We start from the raw sequence: 19357 nt of genomic DNA, 5'->3' as shown, positions 1-19357 counted from the left end.
TGCTGAGCCTGGCTGTAGGGCAGCTTTGGCTCAGGAAGGTGCTCTGTGCCCTGAAGCCTGGCACAGCCACGGTGCCCATGGGAGAGGGGTCCCCTGGAGTGGGCAGAGGGTTCAGAACCTGCTCCATCACCCCAGAGAGACCTGGGCAGGAGGAGCATGGGGAGCAGCCCAGGTGGGCTCTGAGTGCCCAGGGAGGGAGGAGATCCCAGCAGGGATGTGTTTGAGGGCCTGGGGAGCTGCAGGAGCAGGGGCTGGGGCAGGGGAGCAGCCAGGGGCTAAATGCTCTGTGGCTGTCCCCACTGGTTTGGCAGCCCCCAGGCACATGGTGACCTTGGAGCCTGGGACAGGTCTGCAGCCAGGTTTGCTGTGTGGGATGGAGATGCTGAGCTGGGCTCTGAGCTGGATTCTCTGTGCTCTGGCAGGGAGGAGCAGCAGTGCTGCCAGCTCAGGGCTGGGATGCAGCCAGCCCACTATTCCTGACCATTTACCCTTTCCTGAGGAGCTGCTGCTTTTAGTCCTTCCCAGGCACAAGCTTTGCTCAGCAGCTTCTCTGCTCAGTGGGGACAGCAGAGCTTGCAGGGCAGCTCATCAAAATGGGAGAAAACCCAAACACCTCCTTTCTGAGAGCAGATCTGCAGTGCTGGTGTCCCTGAGGCCTCTGGAGGGATCAGCACTTACAGCTGTCCCCAGGGAGAACTCCTCTGTGTTAATTGAAGTTTCTGTGTCAGCTTCTCACAGTGGAAGCTGGAGGGGCAGAGGAGTTAATCACCTCCTCTGGCCCCCAAGGTCTTCTCTGTGCATGCTGGTTTTTAAGTGTGAGGATGTATTGAGTGATTATTCCTGTCATTAATTGACTGCTTGTGCTGGGGCAGGCAGCTGGTAACTCAGTGGCTGAATTTCTGGGAGTGCTGTCCATGTTCCCTGCAGGCAGCAGGAGCTTTTCCAGGCTGGAGCTGTGGGGGCAGAGCTGGGGCTGAGCTGAGCCTTTCCCCACACTGGTTTTGTCTGCTGCCAGCACAGTCACTGAGAGGCTGAGATCCATGTCCAGTCTGCAAGGGGGAAGCCTCCAGGGAGACCTTGGGGCACTTTCCAGAGCCTAAAGGGGCTCCTTTATTAGGGGAAGATGAAGTGAGGGGGCTGGAGAGGACTTGGGACAAGGGTGAGTGCTGCTCTGCCCCAGCACTGCCCCCTGTCCTGCTCTGAATCCTCTCCTGAGCTGCTCAGTCCCAGGTGCAGCCCATCCTGGCCATGGCTCTGCCCACCTCACCTCCCCACTCTGCTCCACTCTGCTCTTTCCTGGCTGATGGGAAAGCTTTTCTCTGTGTTTCCTCAGCAGCAGCTTTGCCTTCACTCTGCTGCAGCCAGGAGAGAACAGAGAAATCCCAGCTTTTTATGCAGGAGAAACATCTGGGGAAGGGATTTTTTAGAAAATATCATGGTGACACCATAACCCCTTGTCCTTGGCTTGACACAGCTGGACTGGGATTGGTCATTAATTAAAAACAATTCACATGAAATCAATCAAAGATGCACCTGTTGATAAGCAACCAGATCAAGCAATCAGATAATTATTGTTTAATTTCTTTTCTGAGGCTTCTCAGGAGAGAAGTCCTGGGGAAGGGATTTTTCAGAAGATCTCATGGTGACACATTAACCCCTTGTCCTTGGCTTGACACAGTTGGACTGGGATTGGCCATTAATTAAAAACAATTCACATGGAACCAATCAAAGATGCACCTGTTGGTGAGCAACCTCCAGACCATATCATGGTGACACACTAACCCCTTGTCCTTGGCTTGACACAGCAGGACTAGGATTGGCCATTAATGAAAAACAATTTACATGGAACCAATCAAAGATGCACCTGTTGGTGAGCAACCTCCAGACCACATTCCAGGCAATCAGATAATTATTGTTTCCATTCTTTTCTGAGGCTTCTCAGGAGAAACATCCTGGGGAAGGGATTTTTCAGAAGATATCATGGTGACACACTAACTCCTTTAACCCACATTAACCCCAGAGTGCATTCCTGCCTTCCTCCTGCAGTTCAGATTTGTCCTTGGCTTGACACAGCTGGACTGGGATTGGCCATTAATTAAAAACAATTCACATGAAACCAAAGATGCACCTGTTGGTGAGCAACCTCCAGACCATATCATGGTAACACCATAACCCCTTGTCCTTGGCTTGACACAGCAGGACTGGGATTGGCCATTAATTGAAAACAATTCACATGAAACCAAAGATGCACCTATTGGTGAGCAACCTCCAGACCACAATCCAAGCAATCAGACAATTATTGCTGACATTTCTTTTCTGAGGCTTCTGAGGAGAACCATCCTGGGGAAGGGATTTTTCAGAAGATCTCATGGTGACACACTAAGCCCTTGTCCTTGGCTTGCCTTGCAGGTGCTGAAGGGCTGCAAGAAGCTGAACCTGTCGGTGCACTCGGTGGGGCGCATCCCTGGGGGCTATGTCACCAACCACATCTACACCTGGGTGGACCCCCAGGGCCGCAGCGTGTCCCCCCCCTCGGGGCTGCCCCACCACCAGAACAGCTCCCTGCGCAGGGACAGCGAGAAGAGGAGCCACCTGCAGCTCCTGCAGGAGGGGGATGAGAAGAAGGTGAGCAAAGGGGGGTCAGACAGCCCTGGGGGGCTCTTCCCATGCAGGTGCCAGCACTCTTTGTCCCCCTGTATTGTCAATCAAAGGTGACTCTGATGAAGGGGTCTTGGGATCTTTTTGGGTCACTGTGACCCCGAGAATGTTAAAAGTCTCTTTTCCCAGCCAGTGCTCAAAGGAGTCAGAGCTCTTCATTTCTCGGTCTCAAGGTTGTTTATTGTTTCTTATCTATAAAAATTTTCTCCTGCCCTGCCAAGGTCCATCCAGCAGGACAGTTCCAGGCACTCTGCCTGCCCCCAGGGCCAGGTTATGTCTTTACACTAAAAACTACCTGTACAATGTTTACAATTACTTTCCAACACCTATCACCCATGTTAGACAGTGAGCTTCTACTCTAAACCAATCCCAAAGTGCCAACATCACAGCAGAAGATGGAGGCCAAGAAGAAGAAGGAGAAAGGCTGGACACACCCAGATCCCTCCATCTTGGCCCCCTCAATCCCCATTCTAAAAACCCCAAAATCTACTTTTCCACCCCATGAAAACTTCACTATTATCCTACCTAAACTGTTGTGGCTTGCTGATCTTCATCTAAGGTTGGTGATTTGCTCCACGGGTCATAATCAAACCCACAGGTGGTTTGGGCTCTGTGCCAGGGTCTCTGAGCCCCCTGGCAGGGTCCTGGCCATCCTGGACAGCCAGAGGGATGTTCTGGGGTCCCACAAAGGGGAGAGAGAATGATGCATCTGACCCCATGGATATCAGAAAGCTAATGAATTACTTTATTATACTATACTATATACATTCCATCTAAACTGAATCTGCCCTGCACTCACTCTTGCTCACAACTGCTCACACTGCACTCATCATCTCTGATCCTCTCCTCACTGTCCTATGACAGTCCAACACACACACCTGGCCCTGACAGGCCAAGGAACAAAACATCCTCACCTTGGGTAAACAATCTCCATATTGCATTGTGCTTTGGCACAACACAGGCACAGCAAGCAAGATAAGAATTGTGTTTTCCTTCTTCTCTGCTTGTCACACAGCTTCTCTCTGTTCAGAGGCCATGTGAACACCACAGGGATTGTCACCTGTGTCATTCTCCACTGGGCTGGCTCTTCTGTATCACAGAATCACAGAATAATGAGGTTGGAAGAGACCTCCAAGGTCATCAAGTCCAACCTGTGCCCTAACACCTCACCCAGACTATAGCACCCAGTGCCATGGCCAGTCTTGTTTCAAACACATCCAGAGATGGTGATTCCACCCCCTCCCTGGGAAGAGCATTCCAGAGCAATTCCAGCATTCCAATTCCTTTATTATTCTTTCAGTGAAAAACTTTTTCCTAATATCCAACCTATCCCTTCCCTGCCATAGCTGGAGACTGTGTCCTCTTGGTTTTCTCCCTTGGCTGTAGCTTTGCCCCTAGGAGCCCTGGAGGATGGGATGGGCTGGGTTTGTTGCTGTTTGGCACAGGGAGAAGCTGGGCTGGAGGGGGGGGGGATTGTCCAGTCTGGGCTGCCTGGGAAGGTCCTGCCAGGAGCAGCCACCAAGGCACCAGTGGGTTTTAAGGTTTGGGTTTTCCCCAACAGGTTGTTTGGCTGGACATTGAGGGACTGACATCCATGCCCAGCCTGGAGAGGAGAAGCTCCAGGGAGAGCTCAGAGCCCTTGCAGGGCCTAAAGGGGCTCCAGGAGAGCTGGAGAGGGACTAGGGACAAGGGATGGAGGGACAGGACACAGGGAATGGCTCCCAGTGCCAGAGGGCAGGGCTGGATGGGATATTGGGAATTGGGAATTGTTCCCTGGGAGGGTGGGCAGGCCCTGGCACAGGGTGCCCAGAGCAGCTGGGGCTGCCCCTGGATCCCTGGCAGTGCCCAAGGCCAGGCTGGACAGGGCTGGGAGCACCTGGGACAGTGGGAGGTGTCCCTGCCATGGCAAGGGTGGCACTGGATGGGCTTTAAGGTCTCTTCTAATCTGTGTCACCTGTGGATGTGGAGGGCTGGAGCTCAGAGTGCATTCCTGCCCTTCCTCCTGCAGTTCAATCTTTCCTCAGGTGTTCTTGTGAGGCTTTCCTGGGTCTCTTGGAGAGTTCTGTCTCTAGAGGGTCTCTTGACAGTTCTGTCTTAGTAAAAAAAAAAATACCCCTCCCCAATTCTTCTCTTCTGCAAACACTCTGAAATAAACCAGATTATTTTCCTTTTCTTTTTTGGGGTAAGGCAGCCTGAGTGAAAACCCTAGTGAGGGGAAAAGGAGCAGGGAAGGAAATGGCTTCAGTAGGGACACCAGGGCATTGTGGCCAGTGCTGGGCCTCTGACAGAAGGAAACCATCAGCACATCAAATTTCCAGCCCTGCTCCCTGGCTGAGAGCTGCCCTCCTTTAGCAGCCCTTGGTGTAAGGGAAGCCAGCCCAGGCTGTTTGAGCTGCAATATTTGATCTCAGGGATTTGATGTCTCCTCTGCCACGCTTCCCATGGCCAGCCAGGCCTGCAGAGGTGTCACTGCAGAGTCACAGTGCTCAGGTGCCCCTGCAGGGAGGGACAGAGGGACAGGGAACCTCATCCTGTACAAGCAGGATGTGCTGTTTCCACCACATGCAATATGTTTCCAATAATGTTCCCTCCTTGCCCCCCATGGAATATCAGGAGTCAGCAGTGCCTTTCCAGAGACACAGAATTGCTTGGAGCCTTGGCTATTTCCATCCTTTTGTCCTGATATCACTCTGTCTGTGCCCAAAATGTCCTCAGCTCCTGCAAGGGTCTGTGAGCTTCCCATCTTAGCCAGAGGGAGAGAAAATTCTAATACAGGGTGAGGCAGTTTGCTGATGAAATATTCATGTGGGCCACAAGGGAGAAGGGCCTATTATTTTTATTTTAAGGAGAGGAGGAAAGCAGGCTCTGCTGGCTCTGTCCCCACCCCCTGCCACCCAGTGTCACCTTGGCAGAGCAGCAGCAGCTCTGGGCAGCTGTGGGGAGCTGTTCCTGTGCACAGCCTTCCTTCAGTCCTGGCTGGGTGTGGGTGTGAAAGGCTCAGACACTGGAGCTGGGTGTCCCCTGCCTGTGGGAGCCCCAGTCATTGGTTTTTCTGGGTCTGGATTAAAGGCACTTGAGATGATAGTTCATGTTGGGACTCAGGTGTTTGTTATTTCTTATCAGTAAAACAGTCTCACTGCTGTGAGTTCAGCAGCTTTTCATTAGAAGACACAAAATGGGCAACAATCTCTTGGTACAAGGTCTTTTAAGTCTAAACTATCCAATTAAGAGCTGACACCTGGATTATTTTCCCTTTTAACCCAATAAGATTCTCTGGAAAAATCCCTTCACCCAGGGTTTTTCTCCTGGGAAGCTGAGAGGCCTCAGAGAAAAGGAAAACAATTCTCATCTCATTTGCTTCTCCTGTGTTGTGCTCATGTGGAATGTGTTTGGAGATTGTTCACCCACAGGTGATTGTTCCATTGCATTCTGCTGGGAGTTGTTTTCACTCTTTGGCCAATCAGGGCCAAGCTGTGTCAGGACTCTGGAGAGAGTCAGGAGTTTTCATTATTGTCTTTTTAGCGTTCTGTAAGTATCCTTTCTGTATTCTTTAGTATAGTATAGTATTCTTTAATATAATATAGTATCATAAAGTAATAAATGAGCCTTGTGAGAACATGGAGTCAGATCCATCATTCTCTCCCCTTGGCCTGCATTTACAACATTCTTCAGGCACTGGAATATCCCTGTCTGGCTGCCTCCCTCCAGCCCATCTGCATGCCTGGAAGGAGGGTTTGTCACAGGGGTTGAGGGTTGGTTATCCCAAGGCTGAAGGATTATTACCCAAAGGCCTGAAATGGAAAGCAGCACTGTGAGGAGTGTGATGGTGTGACTGAGCCTTCCAGGGATCTGTGGGATCATCCTGATGGGATGAGGAGTGTGATGGTGGAACTGAGCCCTGCAGGCTCTGTGTGATGCTGTGACTGAGCCCTGCAGGCTCTGTGTGCTCGCCCTGGTGGGATCAGGTGTGGGATGCTGTGACTGAGCCCTGCTGGGCTCAGCTGTGGCACAGGGTGGTTGGGCTCTGCCTCCCTTTGTGCAGGGTGCTCCAGCCCCCAGCATTCCCAGCCACCTTTTTGCTGTGGGCACTGGGGTTCCTCTAGTCCAGCTGTGGGAGAATCCCCCTCAAAGGGATTTGGGGATTGGGATTGGTTCTCCCCATCCCCTTCCAGGCACAATCCAGGCTGCCCCGAGCTGGGGCCAGGGGCTGTTCTGGGGGAGCAGAGGGGGTGCTGAGATCTGGGCCAGGTTTTTTGTGTAGACCTGACCTAGCACTGGAGAAGGGAGGTGAGGATGAAGGGAATGTTGGGCTGAAGGAGCTGCTGGCAGGTTCAGCCTGTGGTTGCCAAGGTGTTAGAGATCCTTGTTCTCCATGGCTGTGCTGTGTGCGGCAGGTGCTGGATTACCCAAATTTTGCATTTTCCTGTTGTGATTGTTCAGTTCAGTGTCTCCTCAGAGTCCTGTGCCCCAGAGGGAGTCACCAGTGGTCAGGAAGTGTGAAAGGAAGGGTTTGCAATAGTGCAGAGCTCTGGGAAATGCTGCTGGAGCCAGGCCAGACAGAGCAGCAGGTGACAGCCCCCAGCCCACCCCAGGATGTCACAGCCTGCTGGAAAGCTGGGACCTGCTTCCCATGCTCACCTTCTGCTCCAGAGCACTTGGATTTTTATTGTCTGTCCAGGCTTAGGGTCCTCTGGATTTGTCACAGCAGCAGCAAGAGCCATTTGTGCTGTGAATTGTCATTGATGGACTTGTGGGATTGACAGCTTATTTCATTAAAAGCACTTTGGAAGCCCTCAGACAGTGCAAACTCAGAGGTGCTGCTGAGCTGGGAGGAAGATGAAGTGTGCAGAGCACTCTGGCAGTGCTGGGAGTTCTCTGAGAAGCACCATTCCATCAGCTCAATTGGTGCCTTAATGTGCTTATTGCCAGGGGAGCTGCTTATTCCTGCAAGCTTTTGGTGCAGCAGAAGAAAGAAAACATAATAAAGGGAGTGTGAGCATCTCCTCAGCTTCAGGCACTTCTGGAGCCAAAAGTAGCAGTAATTATTATTAAAAAAAAAAATAAAATATCAGTGCTAATAATGCGTGGCTTGAATGTTTGAGACACTGCTGGTGCCTACTTGAGCATGAAGGATAAGAGATGCAGGAGAGGGAAGGAAGGATTTCTCTCTATTAGTCTGTAATGACATTTGCTCTGGGAATGATCCAGCTCCCCACGTCTCTCACTGTTTGCTTGCTCTGACCTTGCTGGGGTTTGGTTTTGTTTACAGCCTGAGGGATATCCAGGCTGGTGGGGGGCTGGTTGAGTTCCCTGTGGGACTGGAATACGGGATGGGAGCCACTGGTGCAGAGTGTCCTGGGGATTAAGGGCAGGGAGGGGTTTGGGTGAGAAAGGACCTTGAAATCCCATCTAATCCACCCCCCTGCAGTGAGTAGGGGCATCTTCAGCTCCATCAGGTTGTCCTGAGCCACATCCAGCCTGCCCCTCCATGTTTCCAGGAGTCACCCTTCTGCCTCAGGCATTCTGTACCTGTGTCCCAGCAGATTCACCCCAAAAATGTCCTTTGTGTCACACCCCAGCCCACGCTGAGGGCAGCACTTCCACCTCTTGGTTATTTCAGGCACTTGTGCAGGCTGAGCTAAAACAGAGACTGGACAGAGCTAAAGAATAAAGCAGGGATTTATTCAAAGGATCTCCTCCATGGATCCACCTTGGACAGCACAAGAGCCCAGCCAGGGCTGCACCCAAGATGAACCAAAATGGCCCCAAAATGCACGGCCGGGCACGGGGTCTCTCCCTTGGATCAGTTCTGCTCCATTTGCATCTTGCAGTTCATTGTCCCATTCCAGCTTTAGCCCCTGCAGTCCCACCCTGCTTGTTTTTCTCTCTCCAGCCCACGGGGTTTGTGCTCTTGGGCTGAGATTTGGGTCATTTGTCCTTGGTGCCCAGCTGGAGCAGGAATTGTTTTGTCTCCCTGCTCTGTGCACAGAGCTCAGCATCCCCTGATGTGAAGCCCAGACCCACACACTAAAGCAGCACAGAATGTGAAAAATAGAAAAGCTGAACCTGAGACATCATTTTAGGAAGAAGCAGCACCCAGAATTGATGTTGGTGCTTACCAAGCCCTGCCCTGTGGGGAGGCAGCACTGGCTCAGCAGGAAATGGAGCTGGGTGGGCACAGACCTGGTCTGGTCCCTGTCCCTGTGCTCTGGGTCACCTCCCAGCCCTGGGAGCTGCTCCCTGTCCCCAGTGCTGGACATTGGGTGGCAGCCCAAGTCCTGGTGTGGCCCTAGGGTGTTGTCATTATAGAGCAAGAGGCCTATTATCATCACATTGCAAGGATTCCATATTGCTAGAGTTTTATACCTCCTTGATGTTTCTCACAGGCAGCTCCTCCAGGCATTGACTCTTCCTTGTCCTCACAGCAACCAACTGACTCCAGTCTCCTTAACCAACCAATCCCCTCTTTTATAACACTGTTCTTATTGGCTACAGCTGTGGCCTGTTAACATCAGGCCTGCTCCTAATCCTTAATAATTGGCTCAGCTGCAACTCTTTAGGGGGTGAGATTACTTTCTATACTACTTTTATTTACTTATGTTCTATCCCCCTGCCTTAGGGTGCTGCCCTGGGCAGGGGTGACAGTGGCACAGCTCTGGTGGCCCTGGCACCCCCAGGACTCAGGGACCACTCTGCCCAGTGTCACAGCTAAAGGCTGTGAGGCAGCCCTGCCTCCCCACACTTTGATGTCTAGACACAAACTGTGGGGTTTCCTTGGGAAGCAGGAGGAGGATGAGCCCTGCCAGCCTCCCCAGGTGTTGTTTGTGTTGTGTGGCAGCAGCAATGGCCTGGAAACAGCTGCCAGCATGGCTGGAACCTCCTCAGCCACCCAGCTACGTGCTGAGCCCTACTGGGGCAGGCTAATTCCTGCCTGAAAGGCCTTTTTCTAATGGCAAATTGGAATCTGTCAACAGGTAATTCCATAAAGCCAGACAGCAGCAATCCTGTGCAGGAATCAGCTCAGAGCAAGTCCCTCACTGATGATGGCATTTTTATTTTTATTCCCCTTCATTTCCTGCTACAGGAGATGGCAGATGTTTCAGCCTTGAAACAGAAATTAAAACTGTGACCTTGGACTTCCTAATGGTTCTGTGTGATGCATGCAGGAGTCACCTGGGGCTGGCACAGGGAAGGAGGTGGGCACTGGGCACTGATCTGCTGTGGAATGCCTGGCAGAGGGTGGGGGTGACCTTACCTGGGTGTTACTGTGCCCCAGGACCTAAAGCGGCTCCAGGAGAGCTGCAGAGGGACTGGGGCAAGGACATGGAATGGCAGGACACAGGGAACAGCTTCAAGCTGAAGGATGATGGAGTTAGATGGGATAGTGGGGAGAAATCCTTCCCTGGCACGGTGGGCAGGCCCTGGATCCCTGGCAGTGCCCAAGGCCAGGCTGGGGCACCCTGGGACAGTGGGAGGTGTCCCTGCCCACACCAGGGGCAGTCTCCCATTCCTCTGGGAGAAGGCTCTGGGGAGATCTTAGAGCTCCTTCCACTGCTTGAGAGGACTTGGGAGAAGGTTGGGAAGAGATTTTCATGAGGATGGGCAGTGATGAGACAAGGGGGACTGGCCTTAAGGTAAATGAGGGCAGGGGTAGATGGGGTATTGGGAATAAATCCTTCCCTGTGAGGGTGGGCAGGCCCTGGCACAGGGTGCCCAGAGCAGCTGGGGCTGCCCCTGGATCCCTGGCAGTGCCCAAGGCCAGGCTGGACAGGGCTGGGAGCAGCCTGGGACAGTGGGAGGTGTCCCTGCCATGGCAGGGGTGGCACTGGATGAGCTTTAAGGTCCCTTCCAGCCTAACCCATTATTTTATCTGAGATGTCCTCAGTTTCCCCCACAGAACAGTTTTCCCCTGTCCATGTTTGCTGCCTGGTTTAGGATGGTGTCAGGACAGCCTGGATTTAGGAGCTCAGAGTGATCCCAGCTCTCCCTGAGGGAGCTTCAGCCAGGGGGGGAGAGTGGAAGCATGAAGTGGAAATGGCACCAAAATGCCCTCTCTGGGCCCAGCCTTGGCACTGGAGTGCCAATCACATGGGGGCCACCCTGAGGGGAAGAGCCCAGGCACAGGGGCTTGGCCCAGGGAATGCTGTGTTGAGGCTCCCAGAGGGACCCTGGATCACCACTGGGAACATCTGGGAGCATCAGCCTGGTCTCAGGTTGAGCTCCCTCCTTGGGCACAGCTGGGCTTGTGCTCAGAGCTGTGTGTGGGCTGTGGGCCAGGCTGGCAGGAGGGTGACAATGGGACAGCCAGCAGGCAGGGCCACCCTCCTGCCACCACCCCAACTGTGCCATCACTGCAGACCCTTGGGAAGGAGAGTGCAAATTGTCCCCTGTGGTCCCCAAGCCCTTGGCATGGAGTGGCTCAGCCTTTGCTTCATCCTGGCAATCAGCCTATCCCTGCATTGCTCCTTTGATCTCTTAAGATTTGAGCTTTTATATTTTCCATACATTTGTAACCCTGCAGCTCTTTAGTGTGTAACTCCAAACTCCACACACAGTGGGAGCTGCTGCTGCTTTCCCATTTGGGGCAGACACAACAATTCCTCTCCAGGCCTGGCAATCAAGGACACCTCACTGCCTCAGGGCCCAGAGATGGAAACAAAAGGGAGTTTTGGGGGCAGCAAACTTGGGATAAATGACTGCATTAGCTGAAGCTGTAGTTGGCAGATTAACCCCAATATGCAAATGGACCAAACTTATAAAAGTGTGAAACCTGTGACCCCTCATCCATTTTGGGTGTAGGCCCTGGGGGGCTTTGCCTGCCTGAAATGTACCTGAAGGCTCTTCCATAAATAGAAATGCTTTTTATTGCCTTAATTCTGTCTGGCCTGCGTTTTTAGGTAGCCCAAAAGTCCTCACCTTCCCTCCCCAGGCTGACCCAGCACTCTCCCTTCCCCAGCCATTCCCAAACTCTGCAGTGAGTCCCTGAGCTGGCTGCTCCTGCTCTGCCACGCTGTTCCTGGCAGCCCCTGCTGCAGGGTCCATCCAGGGAGCTGCAGCTCTTAGCTGATTAAGAGATGCAATTAAGCCCTGAGCTACCCAACTTTCTGGGCTGCCAGCAGGTTTGCACACACAGCTTGGCTTTGCTGGTTTTTGTGGCTCCAAGATTTCAGTTTCTTTGCCTTTCCTGCCTCTGGAAGCGCAGGTTTGCACACACAACTCAGGTTTTCTGGTTTTGGTGGCTCCAGGATTTCTGTTTGTGGCTCCAGGATTTCTGTATCCATGCCTTCCCTGCCTCTGAAAATGCAGGTTTGCACACACAGCTTGGATTTGCTGGTTTTTGTGGCTCCAAGTTTTCTATATCCATGCTCTTCCTGCCTCTGGAAGTGCAGGTTTGCACACACAACTCAGGTATTCTGGTTTTGGTGGCTCCAGGATTTCTGTATCCATGACCTTCCTGCCTCTGGAAGTGCAGGTTTGCATGCACAGCTTGGGTTTGCTGATTTTTGTGGCTCCAGGATTTCTGTTTGTGGCTCCAAGATTTCTGTTTCCTTGCCTTTCCTGCCTCTAGAAGCACAGGTTTGCACACACAGCTCGGGTTTTCTGGTTTTTGTGGCACAGGTTTGCACACACAGCTTGGGTTTGCTGATTTTTGTGGCTCCAGGATTTCTGTATCTGTGCCCTTCCTGCCTCTGGAAGTGCAGATTTGCACACACAGCTTGGATTTGCTGGTTTTTGTGGCTCCAAGATTTCTGTTTGTGGCTCCAAGTTTTCTATATCCATGCTCTTCCTGCCTCTGGAAGCACAGGTTTGCACACACAGCTCGGGTTTGCTGGTTTTGGTGGCTCCAGGATTTCTGTATCCATGCCTTTCAGGCCTCTGGAAGCACAGGTTTGCACACACAGCTTGGATTTGCTGATTTTTGTGGCTCCAAGATTTCTGTTTGTGGCTCCAAGTTTTCTATATCCATGCTCTTGTTTTCTATATCCATGCTCTTCCTGCCTCTGGAAGTGCAGGTTTGCATGCACAGCTCAGGTTTGCTGATTTTTGTGGCTCCAGGATTTCTGTTTGTGGCTCCAAGTTTTCTATATCCATGCTCTTCCTGCCTCTGGAAGCACAGGTTTGCACACACAGCTCGGGTTTGCTGGTTTTGGTGGCTCCAGGATTTCTGTATCCATGCCTTTCAGGCCTCTGGAAGCACAGGTTTGCACACACAGCTCAGGTTTGCTGATTTTTGTGGCTCCAAGATTTCTGTTTGTGGCTCCAAGTTTTCTATATCCATGCTCTTCCTGCCTCTGGAAGTGCAGGTTTGCACACACAGCTCGGGTTTTCTGGTTTTTGTGGCTCCAGGATTTCTGTATCTGTGCCCTTCCTGCCTCTGGAAGTGCAGGTTTGCACACACAGCTTGGATTTGCTGGTTTTTGTGGCTCCAAGATTTCTGTTTGTGGCTCCAAGTTTTCTATATCCATGCTCTTCCTGCCTCTGGAAGCACAGGTTTGCACACACAGCTCAGGTTTGCTGATTTTTGTGGCTCCAGGATTTCTGTTTGTGGCTCCAGGATATCTGTATCTGTCCTTCCTGCCTCTGGAAGTGCAGGTTTGCACACACAGCTTGGGTTTGCTGGTTTTTGTGGCACTGGTTTGCACACACAGCTCAGGTTTCCTGGTTTTTGTGGCTCCAAGATTTCTGGTTTTGGCTCCAAGTTTTCCATATCCATGCTCTTCCTGCCTCTGGAAGCACAGGTTTGCACACACAGCTTGGGTTTGCTGGTTTTTGTGGCTCCAGGATTTCTGGATCTGGGATTTTCCTGCCTCTGGAAGTGCAGGTTTGCACACACAGCTCGGGTTTGCTGGTTTTTGTGGCTCCAGGATTTCTGGATCTGTGCTTTTCCTGCCTCTGGAAGCACAGGTTTGCTCAGTGCAGGGCAAACCATCCTCTGACACCCTTGGAGGTGTTCATATGCATTGGTGGGATCCCCTCTCAGTCTTCTCTTCTCCCATAGCCTCCTCATCAAAAAGAACCTCTCAACTGATGCCTTCAGATTTTAGCCTTCATATTTTTCAAGCCCTGTTCTGCATTGGTATAACTCTATAAACTCCATATAAAGTGTTAATTAATTGTCTCCACATTTTGGCCAGGCCAAACAGAGCAGCTCACGTGGCAGCCCCTGAGGAGCAGAGGGACAGGGGGTATCTCTTACTCCATCTGATGCTGTCCCCAGCTGGGGGGAGCAGCTTCTCAGCTTACCAGGATAGTGTTAGAGGGAAATGGAAATGTCTGCCTGCAGAGCTGCCCTCCTGGAGCTACCCCCAGCACACAGAAATGTCATTTGGGCACTTACAGAGGGAATTTTGCCATTCCCAGCCTATTCTGGTGTGATCTGTGATTCCAGGCACCTTGCTGCATTTCTCCTACTTGAAATTTTTTCCCAAACTGGGGGATTTTTTGAGAGGCACAGCCACGATGGGGTGAAAAACTTACAGCAGGGAAATCCTAAATTTCCCTGTAACAGCATTTCAGTAAAGTTGAATCTTTTCCTAATTTTCAAAAGCACTCAGCCAAGTGTTCTGTGGTCCAGAGCAAGGTTTCCCTGTGAAGAGAAAACCAAAGTGCCCTTGGATGTGACAGGCAGCTGCTCCTTTGGGTGGGTTCAGTGCCCAGCTCATCTCCCCAGCCTGGAGCATGAAGGTCTCTGTAATTCCTTTATAATCCTTCCATGCTGAAATTGTTTCCAGCACTTTCTGCCCTTTAAAGCAGCGAAAGGAAACCCAGGGAACATCAGGTTTTTCAGAGAAGGATGCTGGTGCAGGTAGTTGATGTTTTACAATTCTTATTCCAGCTTTGCATCCATTTCTCTAAATCCAGAATTTGGAGCCTGAAGTGGATTTGTGTCCTGCTGCTGATTTCTGTGTTTCTGTCACCAAGACAGAAAATGGGTTTTCAATACCAGCCATTCTAAGGCTGGCCTGAATTCCCTCTGTGATGCTGTGTCCTCTAGAAAGATGGATTAATTACTGACCTGAAGCTGGGAATTATTTTTCCATCCAGGTAAATGTTCAAGATTTTGGTTTGACTGCAGTAAAAGGGTTTAAATATAAAAGCCCTTCACAAACAGCTTGTTTCTGGCTGTTTCTATCAGTGTGAAACACATTTTGGCTTTTCTCATTTGTTTTTATTCCTGCTGTCTGCTTTTATCCAGAAGTGACTCAAAACTTGGGAGCAAAGCAAAAAAATAACCCTGGAATTACTCATTTTAAAAGTGTCATGCAGAGAGTGAACAAAGGCCAATTTAAATGGAGAGTCCTTGAGGGGGCTGAGCACAGGATTGCTCTGCTCTCCAAATTCCCACCTGAACACCCAGATATTGTCAGGCCCTGTGAGGAAGAGAGGGTGGATGAAGGCAGATGGAAGTTGGGTTTGCAATCAGCATTTGGTGGGGAGAACATCTGGCCAGGTGCTGCTGGCAGGTTGTGGGAAGTATGAAATGGCTGCTGCAGGATGTGCTGGATCTATGGAAAGGGTTGTCCTGGCATTGTTAATTGGAGATAATGAGGCACATGATTATCCCTGTGGGGTTTGTCCTGTGGGGAGTGCCTGGAGTGGCCCTGCACAGTCAGCTCTGCCCAGGGAAGGGCAGAGGGCTGGAGCTGGGCTCATGCCAGGCTGGGTGGAGGGGATTGTGCCATTCACATTCTCTGGAAAAATCCCTTCACCCAGGGTTTTCTCCTGGGAAGCTGAGAGGCCTCAGAGAAAAGGAAAACAATTCTCATCTCATTTGCTTCTCCTGTGCTGTGCTCATGTGGAATGTGTTTGGAGATTGTTCACCCACAGGTGATTGTTCCATTGCATTCTGCTGGGAGTTGTTTTCACTCTCTGGCCAATCAGGGCCAAGCTGTGTCAGGGCTCTGGAGAGAGTCAGGAGTTTTCATTATTATCTTTTTAGCATTCTGTAAGTATCCTTTCTGTATTCTTTAGTATAGTATAGTATTCTTTAATATAATATAGTATAATAAGGTAATAAATTAGCCTTGTGAGAACATGGAGCCAGATTCATCATTCCTGCCTTTGTTGGGACATTCCCTGCAAATCCAATAGGGGATCATGGCTCTGTTTGCTCAGGCAGCAATGCCAGAGGGGGAATTCACAGCCAGTGCTGCCTGGCACCACCCCACTGCTGCTCCTGGGGTTTTGGGGGTTGTTCTCAGGTCTCTGCCCCAGGGGTGCACCTGTGTCACCATCCACTAGGGCAAGCAGGGTCCTGATGGTTCCTTTCCAGATCCCAAAAGTGCACAAGAAAAACAGCAGGGGACTGGCAGTTTAATCACAACAAATGCACCTTTATGGAGGGCCAACAGCAAATGCAATAGAGGGATCAGAAAAGAAAATAAAAGATAGAAAGACAAAGAGGGGAAGGGGAATATAGCTACCAACGAAACGGAATCCTCATGGTCCAGGCACAGATTCGCTGTTGTCCGTGGGGTTCACCAAAGTCTCTCAACAGCTCCAGTTTACAGAGTCTCCATCCAAAGGAGTTGGCATCTGGCCAAAAGGTGGGGAGATCCATGGGCCCTTGTGTAGAGAGCCCTCGGTCTGTGGGGCAGGTGTGAGTGTGCAAGGACAAGGCACCATTTATCAGACCCTGTGGGGCAGCTGTGAGTGTGCAAGGACAAGGCACCATTATCAGAACCTGTGGGGCAGGTGTGAGTGTGCAAGGACAAGGCACCATTATCAGAACCTGTGGGGCAGGTGTGAGTGTGCAAGGACAAGGCACCATTTATCAGACCCTGTGGGCAGGTGTGAGTGTGCAAGGACAAGGCACCATTATCAGACCCTGTGGGCAGGTGTGAGTGTGCAAGGACAAGGCACCATTATCAGAACCTGTGGGGCAGCTGTGAGTGTGCAAGGACAAGGCACCATTATCAGACCCTGTGGGACAGGTGTGAGTGTGCAAGGACAAGGCACCATTTATCAGACCCTGTGGGGCAGGTGTGAGTGTGCAAGGACAAGGCACCATTTATCAGACCCTGTGGGGCAGGTGTGAGTGTGCAAGGATGAGCCACCATTTATCAGAACCTGTTCAAAGCAGTGCTCTGTGAAGGCACAGCGAGCACACCTGCAAACAATCACCAAACATCCAGAAAACGTCCACCTCAGCCAGGCCAGAGCTCCTGTTGGGGTCTTCAGGGTCCTTGTGATGATTGTGAGGCAAATGAAGGAAACTCCAGACAACCTGTAAGAGGAGAGAGTGGAAAACTACTGTGCACCAGCTGATTTGCTGGCCTTTAATAAATACTTCTATTGTCTTTATCTGCTCTAGCCTCTGTTCTAGGTAGCCACTCCAAGACATCACACCTCCCTGGGTTGGGGGAAAGAGTTTTCCATTAAAGATCCTGCCTGACAATCCACCCCCATGTGCTGCCCCTCATGTAGCTGAACCTCTCAGCCCCCAGAGCTTTTCCTCCTGGTTCCCACTGCCTCCTCAATCCCACAGGAGCCGCTGTCCAGCCCAGCTCTGTGGCTGTGTCCCACCCCTGCTTTGGACACCACATCAATGTCTCTCCCTGTTCCCCTGCAGGTGAACCTGGTCCTGAACGAAGGGAAATCCCTGGGCCTCATGATCCGAGGAGGGGCAGAATATTCCCTGGGCATCTACATCACGGGTGTGGACAAGGGCTCCGAGGCAGAGAGCACTGGCTTGAAGGTGAGAGTGATCCCAGAGAGGGTGGCAGGTGACCAGGAATGTGTCCAGGTGGGGTTGGGATGAGACTCCACCTCATCCCTGGGCAGCTGGGGATGGCAGAGTGCTCTCCAGGGCATCCTGGGGATGGCACAGTGCTCTCCAGGGCATGCTGGGGATGGCACAGTGCTCTCCAGGGCATCCTGGGGATGGCACAGTGCTCTCCAGGGCATCCTGGGGATGGCACAGTGCTCTCCAGGGCATGGTAGGGATGGCACAGTGCTCTCCAGGGCATCCTGGGGATGGCACAGTGCTCTCCATGGCATCCTGGGGATGGCACAGTGCTCTCCAGAGCATCCTAGGGATGGCACAGTGCTCTCCAGGGTATCCTGGGGATGGCACAGTGCTGTCCAGAGCATCCTGGGGATGGCAGAGTGCTCTCCAGGGCATGGTAGGGATGGCAGAGTGCTCTCCAGGGCATCCTGGGGATGGCAGAGTGCTCTCCAGGGCATGCTGGGGATGGCACAGTGCTCTCCAGAGCATGCTGGGGATGGCACAGTGCTCTCCAGGGTATCCTGGGGATGGCACAGTGCTCTCCATGGCATCCTGGGGATGGCACAGTGCTCTCCAGGGTATCCTGGGGATGGCACAGTGCTCTCCATGGCATCCTGGGGATGGCACAGTGCTCTCCAGGGCATGCTGGGGATGGCACAGTGCTCTCCAGGGCATCCTGGGGATGGCACAGTGCTCTCCAGAGCATGCTGGGGATGGCACAGTGCTCTCCAGGGCATCCTGGGGATGGCACAGTGCTCTCCAGAGCATCCTAGGGATGGCAGAGTGCTCTCCATGGCATCCTGGGGATGGCACAGTGCTCTCCAGAGCATCCTAGGGATGGCAGAGTGCTCTCCATGGCATCCTGGGGATGGCACAGTGCTCTCCAGGGCATCCTGGGGATGGCACAGTGCTCTCCAGGGCATGCTGGGGATGGCAGAGTGTTCTCCAGGGCATCCTGGGGATGGCACAGTGCTCTCCAGGGCATGCTGGGGATGGCACAGTGCTCTCCAGGGCATGCTGGGGATGGCACAGTGCTCTCCAGGGCATCCTGGGGATGGCACAGTGCTCTCCAGGGCATGCTGGGGATGGCAGAGTGTTCTCCAGGGCATCCTGGGGATGGCAGAGTGCTCTCCAGGGCATGCTGGGGATGGCACAGTGCTCTCCAGGCTGCAGCAATGCTGCTGCCAGCTCCCTGCAGATCCCCAGAGGTCAGGCTGGCACCTCTGCCCACAGCCCTGGCTGGGCCCCAGCTGTGTCCCAGGGATGTTGGTGGCCTCATCAGCAAGAGGGGCAGTGCTGTGGGGCACAGGATTTTGAGGCAGGGACAAGAAGAGGCACAGGACAATTTGTTTGTAGAGGTGGAAGGGGAGGGACTGCCTGGAGCTGCCTGGGGTGTTTGTCCCTGTGCCAGGGTCAGGATCCATCCCCTAAACCCCAGAAGCCTGAAAGTTTAAATGCAGCATGAGAAAGAAGAAGCTGCATTGTTTTCCTTGGTGTTTTTTCTCTTCCCTGGGTTTGCTGCACAGGGAAAATCTCTGCTTTTATTCCTTTTGCATCCCCTGGCAGTGAGGAGATGTCACAGGGACAGTCCCAACAGTAGAACTCCTGCCTGAATCCCTCCCTGCCTGCTTGGAATTCCAGCAAACACCCACACTCAGCAGCCAGAGCAGTGCCAGTTCCCTGCCCTGTCCCCCCAGGTCCTGGCACTGTTGTTTGCACACCTGAGCCTCTGCTGGTTGATTCTGGAGATCCCCCCCTGCTGCTGTGCTCTCCAGGCAGTGATTTGTGTGCCCAGCAGGCTCGTGCTGTGCTGGATGCCAGCCTTGGTGGGATTTCAGATGCTCACAGCTGCTTCCCCTCCTGATTTGTGTATGCTACAGGCTGTAAATTCAGTGCTGCCTGGAGGTTTGGAGGTAAAAAAGGCCTTTTAGGTCCTGCTGTTAGACATGGTGGGGTGTAGATTGCTGCTCC

General features: G+C 52.3%; 1 protein-coding gene across 2 annotated transcripts in view; it reads left to right on the top strand.

Annotated features, from left to right (window-relative positions):
• The window catches only part of WHRN (whirlin), a 60044-nt gene that overhangs the window by 15055 nt on the left and 25632 nt on the right, over positions 1-19357 (top strand). Inside the window, exons 2-3 of one of the 2 annotated variants that reach the window (XM_054646406.2) lie at positions 2410-2625; positions 17231-17356. In XM_054646406.2, coding sequence (XP_054502381.2) covers positions 2410-2625; positions 17231-17356 — 342 coding nt within the window. The remainder of the gene's footprint in view (positions 1-2409; positions 2626-17230; positions 17357-19357) is intronic. The other variant, XM_077189349.1, reaches the window with a different exon arrangement.

Source organism: Agelaius phoeniceus, chromosome 21 (assembly GCF_051311805.1).
Source record: "Agelaius phoeniceus isolate bAgePho1 chromosome 21, bAgePho1.hap1, whole genome shotgun sequence".
Classification (NCBI taxonomy): domain Eukaryota; kingdom Metazoa; phylum Chordata; class Aves; order Passeriformes; family Icteridae; genus Agelaius; species Agelaius phoeniceus.
The sequence above is the reverse complement of the archived record's forward strand: the minus strand, read 5'-3'. Positions and strand labels throughout refer to the sequence as shown.